Raw genomic sequence first — 15,465 nt, 5'->3', positions numbered from 1 at the left:
CAATAAAAAAAAAACGTTCGCCTATTGCACCACTATCCGTCAATTCTGCTTGTATCAATTTTAATTTTAGAACACGCGTTGCTGTAATTCATGCTCAAAAGGGCCTATGTCACTCCGCCTTAACGAGATATTAAGATTAAAATCGATCGAATTCGGTATTTTTGTCATCGGTTTTTGTTGCATAAAATTATTAAGCTTCCATATTCCACTGGACCAGTCTGTTGAAACGATACACACAAAGCCACGCACGAACCAAAACAGTGCGAGAGTTGCGCCTCCCGCATATAAAGAACCATCAGAACAAAATTTGTTAAAGCGAGCATTCCACTCCCACAAGTTCACCGCAAGCGTTCAAATCGCATTGTCTCGTCTCATCGTCGCGGTCGCCCAGTCGTCAGTCGTCGCATATCTTATCAGTTTTGCATTGTTTTTTTCGGTAGATATTACCAAACGCTGCTATATCCTCGGTGTTTCTTTGGCTAAACCTCATCGCCTCGCATCATCAGTTCCCGTGTGCGGTGAGCAGCTTTGTTTGGATTGTGTTTCATACAGCTTCGTGAAGTGGCTCTTCACGGTCTTCCATCGATAGCATAGGGTATTTATATCCACTCGGAGTTGAAAAAGAAAATGGTAAGTCTAATGATGTACAGATGATGTACCAGCCGAGAGGGCTTCGATGATGCATCGATCTTAATCGGTCGCATCCGGTCCGAGCTTATGCGTGGCGTGATGGCACGTAGAACATTGATATACAATTACATACTATCATCTCTTTTCCGGTACCCAAAGAGCGAAGCACAGATCTGTGACATCAGCCCCGAGGCCAAGGAGGAGATTAGCAAATTTAGATTCCGCCGGAATGCCACCAACACTGCGCTGATTCGTGAGTATTGCATTTGCTGGTTTAGGTACTATAATCTTGTTGCAATTGGGTATTGTTGTGCATTATAGCGACGGCTTGAATCGAACGATCAATTAGCTGCACTATTATTGTGTGGCTGCATACACAATACATATAGAGCCATTATCGAATGGAAAGAAACCATTTGAATGAATCATCGAATGCTAGCCATTTAGATGCGGTGCTCGATATCTGTTCGCGTTCTCACACAGTATTTACACCTTACCTTGTATTCAAAAATGTTTTCAGTGGCGATTTTCTGAAAGTCCTTGCCAAAAAAGTAAGGAAAATGCCATTGGTTACTCCAATTGATGGAATGTTACGGGTTTTTCTTTACTCGTGCATTGTTTCTTCTGGAGCTTATGATATTTTTTTGTTAATATCTGCAAAAGTATCGCAAGAAATCACAGCTGAACTGTTTTGCAAATTACGAACTCTTTTTAGAACTAACCCAGAATTTTCTTCATGATTTCCTTCAAAGTTTTCTTCAGTAGAACACAATGGAAACCCTTCCGTAGATTTTTTTTTTAAATATCTACATAATGCCTTTTATGGATAACTGGAGTTTTTCAGTAATTAATCATCCAATTTGTCTAAGCTTAGCAATCTTGAAATAACCTGGATGTCTACTCCTCTAAGAATAAACATTCAGCTGTATTGTATTATTGTTTTGAGTACATCCTTGCCGGAATTTCTTTAAGAACAGTTTTATATACTCCTATACTGCATATATTCATCTCAGAATGCAATCTTACACAAATGCCGATTGACGTATTCCCGGAAGGATCCTTGGAATAATTTTTGGAGGTAGTCTCGTAAAAGCCTTGAAACTGGAGGAAATTTTTGAGGTGTCTTTGAAAGAATTTTGTACGAGCTCGGGAGACAGTGGACTGTAAAAAGCGGAAACTTCTCTTCGACGATGAAGAACACGCGTCCGATCTGGTCAACGATACAAAAATTTCTGATTTTATTTGTTCTTTGGATATACATAGTGTGTATGTTTTGAAAAATGTAGTACTAGATGTTTCTCTCCTGCCAGCGGTTGCCAGCAACGGTTGTGTTGTTTCACTCAACAAATTTCTTCAATTTCAAATTCAACAAAGTTAATCCCTGGAGAAATTCTTGAAAAATTATTTTGGGAGTACCTATATTCGTAGAATGATGGAGTTCTTGGTGGGGGCTGGCTCACCAACACTTCCGGTCCGCTTTAGTGCTTTATGCACCATTGTGGCCAGGTGTTGTTCTAGTTTTTCCAACTGTATTGTAAAGCATGAGCGGTGATCCTTGGCATTCTTGTGTAAATTGGGGTACTCGGTATGTTGATCGATCACCGATTATTGCTGGCAGATGCAGTGGAAAGTTTGTCTTAATACGTATCAATCGTCTCTGACAAACGAGAAAAACTGACCTCACTGATTACCTGTCTCTGAGCCAAATTTGGTATAGAGTCTTCAGTCTCCGATTAATCGTTTCATGTTTGATGGAGGCTTTTAATCCAATGGGTTACATAGCCGCTATCCGAATGAAGAGAGTAATGTTCCGCGTAATATATCACAAATCAAAAAAGTGCGGTACATTACGTGGAACGGATATACTGAATTGGGTACCAGACCAAGTCCCTGCTGGATGGCACGAAATAGGTGAGCCATAGACAATAGAATCGTCAATGTCGTAGGGCATAGTATGTGACTATTGTCGAAACAACACTATTTTTGGTCATTGTCCAACCAAAATCATAAGCGGCGTCCACTACACTAACCGCATAACTATGTTAGGGTCAAGATTAGGGTGAAATCATTGGTAAAATATAATAACACTTTTAAGTTTGTGTAGTTAGTTGAACTAGAGTTAACTTTTTATTGAGACATTTTCTGTAGGTTTATTCTGGATTACAATACAATAGCTGCCCTTTAACTGAATTATTTTATAACAGTAAACAGCATTATTACTTCTTGATAAAAGATGTATTAACAAAAGCATTTCAATGTGGACATAGAATTGCGAAACTATACATCTGATCAGATATTTTTCCGGTATTAAATTTGTGGTGGAAAGACAAACACTTACAGAACATAGTTTTTCAATGTCAGACAAACATCACATGAACACAGCTACCAATGAACCAAACCTTCTCTACTGTCTTCTCATTTTTCCGCTTCCTATCCTCAATTGAACTTAACTGACACTAGTTAGGACTGTCTGTGGAAGATCGGGGTTTCTAATTCTGTGTAAGACTTGTTAAAACGAGATGCCTGATATGTACCGCGGACAAATGGGCTGGAAGTACTGAGCAATCACAATTACTGTCGTACTAATCATATTAAATGCATGCTTTTCTACTTACATCCCGAACGTCGCCAACCGGCAAAGAGGACATGACGAAAAAACGCGAGATGGCCCTAGCAAAAACGGGAAAGGCGATGAAAATGGTCACCGATACAACGATATGGAAACAAAATAGATGAGAAATTATCGACCAAATCATGATCTATGAACATATCTCTAATGTTCTTTATCATTCTTTCTTTTTCTCGTTTCAGCAAAATCGAAACCTCTCTACTATCTCTTCATTTTCTGCCTCTTCCCATCCTATTCCCACATCTTCCTATACCCTCTACCCCATCTATTTAATGTATCTGACACTTGTTGGGACTGGTAACGCCAGCGCCTGCCTGTGGAAGATCCCGGTGTGCTAATTCGGTGTAGGACATGTTAACGGGGGAGGCTTAGTAGGTCCACATCTGCCTACAAGCAGATGGGCTGACAGTTGTCGGCCTGGGTGTGGACTGAGCAATTACAATTACAATTACAATATTCGTAGAATGATGGAGTTCTTGGAAAAAATCCGGGCATTCATCTGAAGGAATTCCTGGACGAATAGCTGCAATGAATTCAAAAAAAATCTGGGGGAATTTTAAAAGCATTTTCTGGAGAAATTCCGAGAGGAAACCCTGAGAGATTTCCTAAAAAGTCTTTTCTGAGTGAATTCCTGAAAAAAAAAACCTGGAGAAATGTTTGATAGCGTTTCTAGCATGTAAGTACTTATATGTTTAAAGTAAGTCACAGTGACCTAAAAACAGGATATATTCCTGAAAGAATTGCAGGAAGAAATTTTGAGGAAACTCCTTTGCAAAAGCTGCAGGAGGTATTCTTGAAGGAATTCAATAATGGACTATGTATATCTGATTCATGAATCTGTGTACGAACTCCTTAAAGATTTCCCGGAAATAATTGTGAAAGAATTCCTGGATGACTTCTTGAAAAATTTCCTGGCTCCTGTATCCCTCTAAAGTTAGCTTAAAATATTCCAGTACAAATCGCTGGAGGAATTCCTATAGAATTCTTTCAAGTAACTCACAAAATCTTCAGGGAATTCTGGAAATTTGGGTGAATTCCTGGAAAAGATGATGATCGGATTTCTGAAATTTGTGACCGAGCTCCTGAATAAATTGAAAAAAAAAGATCCAGCGAAGAATTTCTGAAGGAATCACTACAGGAATTCCTGGAGCAATTCCTAAAAGAACTCCTGGAGCAATCCCTGAAGGAGTTTCTGAAGAAATCGCTAAAGGAATTTCTGCAGGTATGCCTGGTGTAAACCCTATTGGAATCCCTGGAGGAGTTTCTGTATACCTGAAGCAACCCCTGGATGAATTCCTGGAGGAATCCTTAAAGCAAATATGGGATGAATCTTTTTAGAAATTTCTGAAGAAATCCCGGGATTCCTGAGAGAATTTCCTAGACAAATTTCTGGAGAAAGTTTAGGACGAATTTCTGAAGGAATTTCTTGAGAAGTTCTTGGAGAAGGCATTCCTGCAAGTAAATCTGGAGGAATTCCAGGAGAAATTCTTGATGGACTTACTTCAGAAATTGCTTGATAAATTCCTGCAGCAAACCCTGGGCGATATCCTGACGGAATCCATGAAAGAATTCTGGGAGGAATCCCTGGAGAAATTTTCGAGGAAACGTCTTGAGAAATTCTGGGAGGAATCCACAGAGAAATTTTTGCAGAAATTCTTGGAAGAATCCCTGGGACATTCTTGGAAAAATCCCTGAAGGAATCACTGAAGCGATTTTTAGAGGAACCTCAGGAGGTTTGTCTAGAGGAACTTCTGGACAAATTCCTGGCGAAATTCCAGGAGAAATCCCTAGAGGAATTGTTGGGGCACTTCCGAGGAAATATCCCATAAAGAATTCCTGGAGGAATCCCTGAATGAAATTTTGGAGGAATCTCTACAGGAATTCTGGGAGGAATCTCTGGAGAAGTTTCTGAAGAAATTCCTAGAGAAATTCACAGACGAATTTCTGGAGGAATTCCAGGAAGAGTTCTTGGAGGAATATCTGGATGAATTACTGGTGGAGCCATCGGAGGAATAACTGAAAGAAACTTTAGAGGAATCCCTGATGTACAGAGACCCCTTCTTCTTCTTCTTCTTTATGGCTCTACGTCCCCACTGGGACTTGGCCTGCCACGCTTCAACTTAGTGTTCTTTGAGCACTTCCACAGTTATTAATTGAAGGGCTTTCTTTGCCAGCCATCGCATGAATTTGTATATTGTGAGGCAAGGACAATGATACACTATACCAAGGGAGTCGAGAAAATTTTCTCGACCGGAACGGGAATCAAACCCGCCGTCTCCGGATTGGCGGTCCATAGCCTTAACCACTAGGCTACAGTGACCCCACAATTTATGAATCGGCAAAAATGACCCCAGTTTATGGATCACTCATTTGATTAACACGGTGATTCATAAATAGTGTACAAAATTAAGGTGATTGATCAGTGTGGGATCACTGTAATTTCAGGTAAATTCCTGAAGGAATTCCTTTTGGAATTTGTAGAGGAATCCCTTGAAACAATTCCTGGAGGAATCTCTGGATAAATTCTTAGAAGAATGCCTGGCTAGAGGAATACCTGGAATAATTCCTGGATAAATTCGTGGGGAAATACCTGAAGGAATCTTTGGAGGATTTCCTGGAGGATTTCTGAAGAAATTCTTGAAGGAATTCCTAAAGGAATCTCAGGAGGTATTCATGCAAGAATCCGTGGAGAAATTCTAGGAATAATGCCTGCATATACTCCGGGAGGTTGATTTTCTGGAGAAATTCCTGAAGATATTGTCGTAGTAATTTCTGAGGCAATTTCTGCTGGAATTCCTGAGGTTATTTTTGCAGGTATTCCTAAGGTAATTCCTGGTGGAATTCTTAAAAGTATTTCTGGAAAAGTCCCAGAATTAAATCCTGAATGAATACCTGGATGAATTCCTGGAGGAATCCCCGTAGAAATCCCTGGAGGAATTCCTATAGAAATCCCTAGAGGAAATGCTGGAGGAATGCCTGGAGGTATTTGTAAAAGAATTCCTGAAGAAATTCCTAGACCAATCCGTAACGTATTCCCTTGACTTAGAGGAACTCCTGAAGAATGCCTGGAGGAACTCATGAATGAATTCCTGAAGACATACCTATGAGAATTCCTGGAGCAATCTCTAGAGAAATTCCTTGAAAAATCTTCAGAGCAACTCCTGGAGGAAGCCGTAGAGAAGTCTTTTGAGGAATTTCTTGAGGATTTTTTTAAAGAATCGCTGTAGAATTTTCTGGAGGAATTCCTCGATGAATTTCTGGTGGTATCTCTAGAGGGATTCTTTGAAGTATCTCTAGGGAAATACCTGAAGAAATCTCTGGAGAAATTCCTAGAGGAATACTTGAATCTCCAAAGGAAGTCCTGTAGGAATCCTTACATAAATTCCATTAGGAATTCCAAAAGGAATTTCTGGAAGAAATCTTGGAAGAATGTCTGGATGAATTACTTGAGGAATCATCGGAGGAATTCCTGGAGGAATCTGTGGAAAAATCCCTGTAGGAATTTCTGGTGAAATTTTTGGAGGAATCCCTTTGAACTAATTCCTAGAGAAATCTCTGGTGGAGTAATTTCTGGGTTAATTCCTCAAGTAAACCCTAGAAGAATTTTCGGAGGAATCCCTGGAAAAACTCCTGGAGGTATCACTGAAAAAAATCTGGAATGAATTTTGAAAAGAAATCCCTGGAGGATTTCCTGAAGAAATTCCTGGACGAAATTGCTGCAGTTATTTCCAAAGGAATTTCTGAATCAATTCCTGGAGAAATTCTAGTGGTGATTCCTAGAAGTATTCTTGGTGGCGTTCCTGGAGGAGTCCTGTGGGAATGCTTGGAATAGTTCCTGGATAAATTCATAGGGGAATTTCCTATGAAATCCCTGAATTCATAGAGGAATCTCGGGAGGAATTCAAGCAAAAATTCCTGAAGGAATTCTTGGAATAATGCCTGTATGAACTCCGGAAGGATGATTTCGTGGACAAATTGCCGTAGTAATTTTGAAGGAATCTCTTGATCATTTCCGGGATGAATTTCTGCAGAAGTTTCTGTGGAAATTTCTACAGGAATTCCTGGTAAAATTCTTAGAAGTATTCCTGGAGGAGCCCCATAATTAAATCCTGAAAGAATACCTGTATGAATTCCTGGAGGAACTACTAAAGCAATGCCTGTAGGTATTCCTTAAAGAATTCCTGGAGGAATTCCTAGACCAATTCCTAGAGGATTCCCTAGAGGAACTCCTGAAGTGATTACTGGAGACCACGGTGTACAATATTTAGAAGGTGATACCTTCCGGAAATCTGACATTTTTTTTATGACGTAATTCAAATCGTTCATAGGCGTTTCCACAATGATCTAGTACTCCTCACCAATTTGATCAACGTAAAGCGATAAGAACGACGTCACATATTTACATCCAAAAATGATGTTTACATAGGTTACTAGCCTGCCTTGTAATATTTATGCCGTGCTGGAGACATGCCTGTGAGAATTCCTGGAGGATTCTCTAGAGAAACTATGGGACTTTTTCCGGCTTTCAGTCACGGAAAAAGCGTTGTATCAACGCTTTTTCCGTGACTGAAAGCCAAAAAACTACCATAATTATCAAAAATCCCATTCGAATCATTCCAAAATCTCTAGAGAAATTACTTGAGAAATCTTCAGAGGAACTCCTGGAGGAATCCCTAGAGAAATCTCCGGAAAAATTTCTAGAGGATTTTCTAGAAGAATCGCTGAAAAACTTGCAGGTAGAATCCTTGGAGGAATCCTTTAAAGAATTCCTGGAGGAATCCCTGGTGGAATTCCTCAAGGAATCTCTGGTGGAATATCTAGAGCAATTCCTTGAGGTATCTCTAGAGAACTACCTGGAGGAATTCTTAGAGGAATCTTTGCGAAATCTCCAGAGGAACACCTGGAGGAATACCTGCATAAATTCCGTTAGGAATCTTTGTAGAAATCCCTGGAGCAATTTCTGGAAGATTTTGTTGAAGAATCCCAGGAGGAATTCTTGGAGAAATCCCTTGCGGAATCTCTAGAGGAAATCCTTGAGGTATCTCTAGAGGTATCTCTAGAGGAATACCTGGATGCATTCCTAGAGGAATTTATAGCTGAATTTTCAGAGGAATTCCTGGATTAATCCCCGCAGTAATTTTTGAACGAATCCCTGAAAAAAAAATCAGAGGAATCCTGGAACAATTTCTGGAGGAATCCCAAAAAGAGTGCATGTAGGCCTTTTTAAAATAATCCCGGAAGTTGCTCCTGAAAGAATCATAGAAGGAATTCCCGGGTGAATCCCTCGAGGATTTTCTGAAGAAACCCCATGAAGAATCCCAGAAGCAATCTCATGAGGAATTCCTTAGCGAATTCCTGAAAGAATTTCTGTAAAAATCCCTGGATAAAAAATCTGAAGAAATCTAAGTATACTGCAGACACTTTTAAGCGAATTATTGAATGAGCAATTGGATGGACTCCTAAAGGATTTCTTGTACAGTTTTTAAGCAAATCCTGGATTAATTTTTGAATAATCTTTAGTAAAATTTTCTGAAATAATTTCTGGAGGACATTCCTGCAGAAATTCTTCTATTAATTCCAGATGGAATTATTGGAACAATCTCTGGTGAAATTCTGGAAGGAATATATGGATAAATCCCTGAAGAAATTTCTGAAGGAATACCACCAGAAATACCTGGAGAAATCTTTCATGGCAACCGTGATAGCAGCACTAGAACAATCACTGGAGGAACATCTAAAGATATCCCATAACGAATCCTCAAACAAATGTCTGATGGAATCCCAAGATGCATTCTTGAAGGAATCTCTGAGTAATTTTGATTCCTTAATACTGCAATCCCGATTTGCATATTCACATATCGGGTGACCGTGCCGCTTAAAAGTCATCTCAAGTCAGGCCCCCCTGGGCCCCCTCCAGAAAAAAAATCCTAGCTACGTCAATGATAGCTTTCTTTTAGAGTTTTTCCATGGATTTTTACAGAAGTTTTAACAGGTATTATTTCTCGCGTGTTTATTTTTTGAGATTTCTCTCGAAATTTCTCCGGGAGTTTCTATCAGGAGGTTCCTTCCCGTGTTGATCCTGGGATGTCTCAGAGATTTTCAGTATTTCTCCTGGACTTTCTCCTAAGATTTTTTGGAGAGTCTTCTGGGTTTTCTGCAGGAGCTACTGTTGGTGTCATGGAGTTCGTCCCCTGATTTTTTCGGATATATTTCATTTTTCCTTGTATAGTTGATTATCTAATCTCTTGCAGTAGTGATCTGCGATTTTTTTTCTTACAGATATTTTTCGGATTATTTCCAGAACTCTTCCCGGAATCTATCAGAAATTATCCCGAGATTCTGGCATACATATTCTAGCAGAGAGCCCGTGAAAAACCTTAAATCGTGAAAACCTCTGGATATACTTAAAAAAACTGGAGAAAGCCAGAAAAGATTTTTTTTGATAATTTCAAGGAAAACCTCTGTGAGAAACTGGAAATAACTTTAACCTTTGGAGACTAGCCCAACCGAGAAAACCGACCTTTACAAACGTGTTCTAGACCTAGGGGCAAGACACTGTGAAACTCGGAGCAACTCTGAGCAATCCTGAGTAACTCTTTTTGTTCGCATGCATTCAGAAATGTCTCTGGCGGGAAATCGGGCAAGACTGCTCGATTTCCCACTGTTATCAGGCAACACTTCACAAAAAAAAAAAACCAGAGTGATCCAGAGCTATCCAGAGGAATTCTGAGCAACACTTCGATAACAGAGTTTTAAACCAGCATCCGGAAAGGCGAAAATGCCGCCTCGAAAGGGTTGAAGGAGGAATTCCGGAAGGATTTGAAGGAAGAATCATGGGTAGAATTTCGAAATTTCAAGATTACTACACCATCAGCAAAGAGTACAAACATCCAAGGTCATATTCAATACTCTTTATGGAATTCAACGGTAATATAGTCTGTGGAATTGCTGATTAAACTCCTGAGTGATTTCATTGTAGGTGATATCATTGGAGGTGGAAATGTCAAAGCAAATTCTTACAAATAAGCCTAAATAACTCCAAAAATTTAGAAATACTCCTTTAGTGATTTTTTGTATTATACTCGAAAGAGTTTTGTTATTGAACAGTTATGGAAAGAATTCAGCGATTTGGTGGAATCTCTTAAATAATATATCTTGCGCATTTTTCCTTAAATTTTTTAACTTCAGTTTTGAGAATTTTTGTAAAGTTTTTTGAGAAGTATAAAAATTTTCGAAAATTTAGGCCAATTTTTGAATTCACTTAAAATTTCCCGCTGAAAAACATGGAAAAATCAGGGAATTTTATTTTGTTTTATGAGTAGATACACCGTATCGGTATCTGATGACATAATCGATGTCATGTAACAAGACAGTTTAAATCCATGATATACCATAAACTTATCATTACATTAGGGGCCATCCATAAATGACGTAGTATTTTTTTGGCCAATTCTCAACACTCCCTCCATATTTTCCCATATCTAATACATGGCTAGTAGCAATTTCAGGGACTGCCCCCTCTCCCTAAAATGCTACGTCCTTTATGGAAGTACCATTAGCTGTCGTATGTCTCATTAGGAGTTCCAAGTACTTATCTGTGAATAGCGCAATTATATCAAGTGTGGAGACACTCACTACACGATGGAGCTAAGTATTCAAGATTCAGTTGTGAGCCCACCAGGCTTGAATTATAAACTGCAGACATCGGCTGATGACAACCTGTAGTTCTGCAAGAGCCCAAGAAGGAATTTTATGAGGAACGAAATCAATTCAAGAAACCAGGAATGAATCCCGGGGAAAATCCTTGAAATAATCTCGGGAGAAATCCCTGTAAGAATACCTGAATAAATCCTAGAGGAATCTCTGAAAGAATCCTGGGAAGAGTCCCGGAAGGAATTCCAAAAGAAACTCCTAAAAGAATTCCGGAAGGAATCAATAAAGGAGTCCTGAAAGAAGCCCGGGAGAAACCCACGAGAAACCTATAAAGAAATCTGGTAAAGAATCCCTGAAAGAATCCTGAAGGAGTTTTGGGGGAAATGTTTTAAGGAATCACTATCACAGAAGAAATCTTTTTTTTTATTTATTAATGACACTGCACTAAAAAGTGCATTCGTGTCAGAGAAGAAATCGATAATGGTAACCCGCAATGGATCAATGAAGAAACCCGAAAAAAAATTGGAAGAATTCCTTTAAAGAATCCTGGGAAGAATCTCTGAAGGAATTCCGGTAGAAACCCCTGACGGAAATTGAGGGAAATTTCTAACAAATCCCAAGAGAAAGCAATGAAGAAATCTTGGGGTGAATATCTAGGGGAATATCGGGAATCAACTGTGTTTTTTTTGGCTTGAGTGTACCTAAATGATTTTCATTTGAACTTCATAATTCAAAACTAGGTCTACTAGCTGATTTCAAGTATGTTTGTATGCTTCAACCGTTGACATCTCTAAAAATATATAGTGATTCAAGTAGAAGAATGTAGGTATAACTCGCTACTATAAACACCGATGTTCTACTTATGGAACACTATCGAGTTATCCCGATAGCGAACAAGGACATCACCAATCCTGGTAACTCCTGAGCGATAAGCCTAGAAGCAGTTCGAGCAAAGTCCTTGAAAAGGTAATCCTCGCCCGTTTGAACAGTGACCTGGAGACAGATCAATGCATTTCAACCGAGCAGTTCGGCTCCAAGACGGGACACTCAACGGTGCATCAACTCGCTCGCGTAACGGAAAAGGTGAAGCGCGGGTTCCAAACGGGAAGGTCGACCGACATGATTCTCCTGAACGTTGAAACAGCCAACGACTCGGTTTGGCAGGACGCCGTGGTTTTCAAGCTTTCGAACCGATCTTTCTCGGTGACGGTAAATGGTGAGTACTCCCATGCCCACAACATTCCTTTTGGCGTGCCCCAAGTTTAAGTGCTAAGTCCGATTATCTACAACGTCCTTACTTCTGACGTACGTACATACGGGGTGTTGATACGTACATACGCATTATTTGCGGATGACACTGCGTTCCTGGCGTTAGACAAAGACCCGCACATTGAAGCACCTTGAAGAACGCAAATGGCGGATCAAGCTCAACGCGGGGGAAAATACAGTTCATCTACTGCACCAAAAGACGCTTCCCTCGTCACCTCTCCCGTCGATCAATCACGGTCAATGGCCAGCAAAGTATGTGGGATGACGAAGTGATGTATTTGGGAGTGATTTTTGATCAGAAGCTCAAGTTCAATAAACACGTTAACTACATCGCTGCAAAGACGGATCGGTCGACCAAAGCCCTATACTCTTTGCTGAATCGCAAATCGAAGCTGCGCGTGAAGAACAAGCAAGTTGTTGGTGGCTAAGAGCGTCATCCGGCCAATGCTAATCTATGCGTCCGCGGTTTGGGGCAACTTCGCCAAATCACACCGTAAACGCCTCCAGGTGAAGCCGAACAAGCTACTCAAGATGGTCTACAACCTGCATCCGTAGTATCCGACCGACGATGTCCACAAGCTGGCTGGTGTCGATACAATTGACGCAAGCATCGAACGCGCTACAAGATCCTTCGGGGCTTCCTGTGTGATGTCCGGAAATCCGCTCATCGAAGCACTTAACATCTGTGATATTAGCTTTAAGAATTATGAGATCTGAAAAATCACTCTGAAAAATCGTTTACCCCAAAAAAGCTAGATACTCGTAGCTAGCTATTTCTAAATGTTGTACATACGTCTCTATCAATGAAATTGAATTGTTCTCAGTTGTAAGGTTATCCAAATCTCTGAATTGTTAATGTTACGTTCTTTCTTTGAAATAGTGTTATTAACTACAGAAAAATAAATTGAATTGAATTGAATTATAACACTATCGAGCAAAATAACATTTTCAAACTTTTTCAGTGAAAATCGACCGCGAGAAGCAGCTGGTCACGGTGGACGAACTGCTGGACGACGTCTCTGTGGAGGACCTGCAGGAACAGCTGCCCAGTCACCAACCGCGGTACATCATCTACAGCTACAAAATGGTTCACGATGATTCGCGGATATCGTACCCGATGTGTTTCATATTCTACACCCCGCGGGACAGCCAGATGGAGTTGTGCATGTTGTACGCGAAGACGCGTATGGCACTGCAACGGGAGGCCGATCTGACGCGGTACTACGAAATTCGCGAGCTGGACGACATGACCGAGGATTGGCTGAAGGAGAAACTGAAATAAGTTGGTGGAAAAACCTTGCCGGGAGAGGTTGGAACATTTTTAAAGTTTTTTACACTATGAATCCCGTAACTTTTGATCGGATTCATTGAGCAATCACGACGATTACGTCTTCGCATTTGAGGCAGGAAAATACGAGCTTTGCATTTTATTTTGCTATGAACATTGATCAGACACATCGCATGACTAATAAATTGTGATTACCGCATTTAAATTTATTTGATTGGTTGGTTTTAAAGAGTCACGGTAGTACATACTAGTTCTGATATTAACTGTTAGAGATTAAACAAGCGAACCAAAAGACATTTGCGATTAAGCTTTGTGACAGCCAAACGCTTGAATTCCCTAATTAGGCTTACATTTTACATCCAATTGAAACATACATTGTCTCGCGTATTTCCATAAAGCTCGAGCAAAATATACCAAACGAATTGAATTTTTCGTTATTAGTATGTGGAATTAAATCCCCGATGGTTTTATCGGCAACATTGAACACTAAGTTCATCTAGTTGTAGTTGTATGTATTACCGAGTAGGTATCGATACACAGCGCAACATTTTTTTGTCTCAAGAGCAAACTTATGTGTCTCCGAAGGATTTTGGGCCGCTGAATCCGAATCTGGGCTCAGATTTGCTCCAACACGTCACAATTTTGAGCTATACCTCAATTTATAAGGCAAAATATGCGATTTTGGGCTTTTTTGACTGCAAGCCATTAAGCTTGGAAATATTATTTTTAAGCAATCAAAAGGTTAATTGGTCAATTAACATCTAAATTAACGACTCATGGAAAATATTTCGTTTTACATAATCAAATTTGATAGATTTAAGCATTTTATGTTAGTATGAAAACTTGCATGCAACTTTTGGAGGATGACTTGTATGGGAAATATCGTACATAACATAAATCGCTTAAAACTATCAAATTCGATTTGGTAAAACCAAATATTTTGCATGAGTCGTTAATTTAGATGTTAATTGACCAATTAACCTTTTGATTGCTTAAAAAAAAATATAACCTTGCTTAATGGCTTGCAGTCAAAAACGCTCAAAATCGCAAATTTTGCCCTATAAATTGAGGTATACCTCAAAATTGTGACGTGTTAGAGCTAATCTGAGCCCGGATTCGGATTCAGCGGCCCAAAATCCTTCGGAGACACATAAGTTTGCTCTTGAGACAGACAAAAAGTTATTTTTTGTTACGCTGTGTAAGCGAACATTGAACAACAATAAACAACATAATCATCAAACGATCACAGGCCGAACTATGTGTGTAAGCTTAGAGAGAGTACAAGTTAATATTGGTATACTATTAGTAGAGTAATGCTTGAAGAAGCGAACATTCGATATCTATTATATACCGGAATAGCAATCATAACTACGGCGCAATAAATATAAAAGTGGATCGACACTTCTCTGATCATCATAGACATATGGTGCTTTTTCATATGAATCCGATAAGACCTGCTAGTTCTAGCATAAGATTTGTAATGAAATATCCTTTTATATATATTTATACATACCTACAGCCCTTGAAGGTGGAAGCGTAGAAGAGCAATGGAGCGTCATCAAGAACGTCTCCATCGCCACCGGCGAGAATAATTTGGGTGAGCTACGCACCCGAAGAAAGCAGTGGAGCACAGATGATACCTGGAGGAAGATAGAGTAGCGAAGAAACGACAAAGTCGCGATAGAGCGAGCAAAAACACGAGGAGACAAAGCTGTAGCCCGTCAGCGCTATTTGGCTCTTGAGAAGGAAGTGAAACGCTCATGTAGACTGGAAAAAAAGAGCGTGGGCGGACTCCCTAGCCGACGAAGGCGAGAAAGCCGCAAACACTGGTAACATCCGTCTCCTCTACGATGTCTCACGTCGCCTGAGTGGGACAAAGATGAATGCAACGATGCCCGTGAAAGACACGTCTGGACAGTTATTGACCGACCCGGCTGACCAGTTGAAACGCTGGTTCGAGCACTTGGAAACCTTTTTAAAGTAACGGCTACGCCAT

General features: G+C 40.0%; 1 protein-coding gene across 1 annotated transcript; it reads left to right on the top strand.

The window, feature by feature from the left end:
• Window positions 1-329: 329 nt before the first annotated feature.
• LOC115266747 (glia maturation factor gamma) lies at window positions 330-14,887 on the top strand. Its single transcript, XM_029873280.2, has 3 exons — window positions 330-630; window positions 790-883; window positions 13,144-14,887. The coding sequence occupies exons 1-3, from the start codon at window positions 628-630 to the stop codon at window positions 13,461-13,463; spliced, it is 417 nt and encodes a 138-aa protein (XP_029729140.1). The 5' UTR covers window positions 330-627; the 3' UTR covers window positions 13,464-14,887.
• Window positions 14,888-15,465: the final 578 nt, after the last annotated feature.

The sequence above is a fragment of the Aedes albopictus genome, chromosome 2 (genome assembly GCF_035046485.1).
Source record: "Aedes albopictus strain Foshan chromosome 2, AalbF5, whole genome shotgun sequence".
NCBI lineage: Eukaryota > Metazoa > Arthropoda > Insecta > Diptera > Culicidae > Aedes > Aedes albopictus.
Note: the sequence above shows the minus strand (reverse complement) of the source record. Positions and strands in the feature narration are given on the sequence as shown.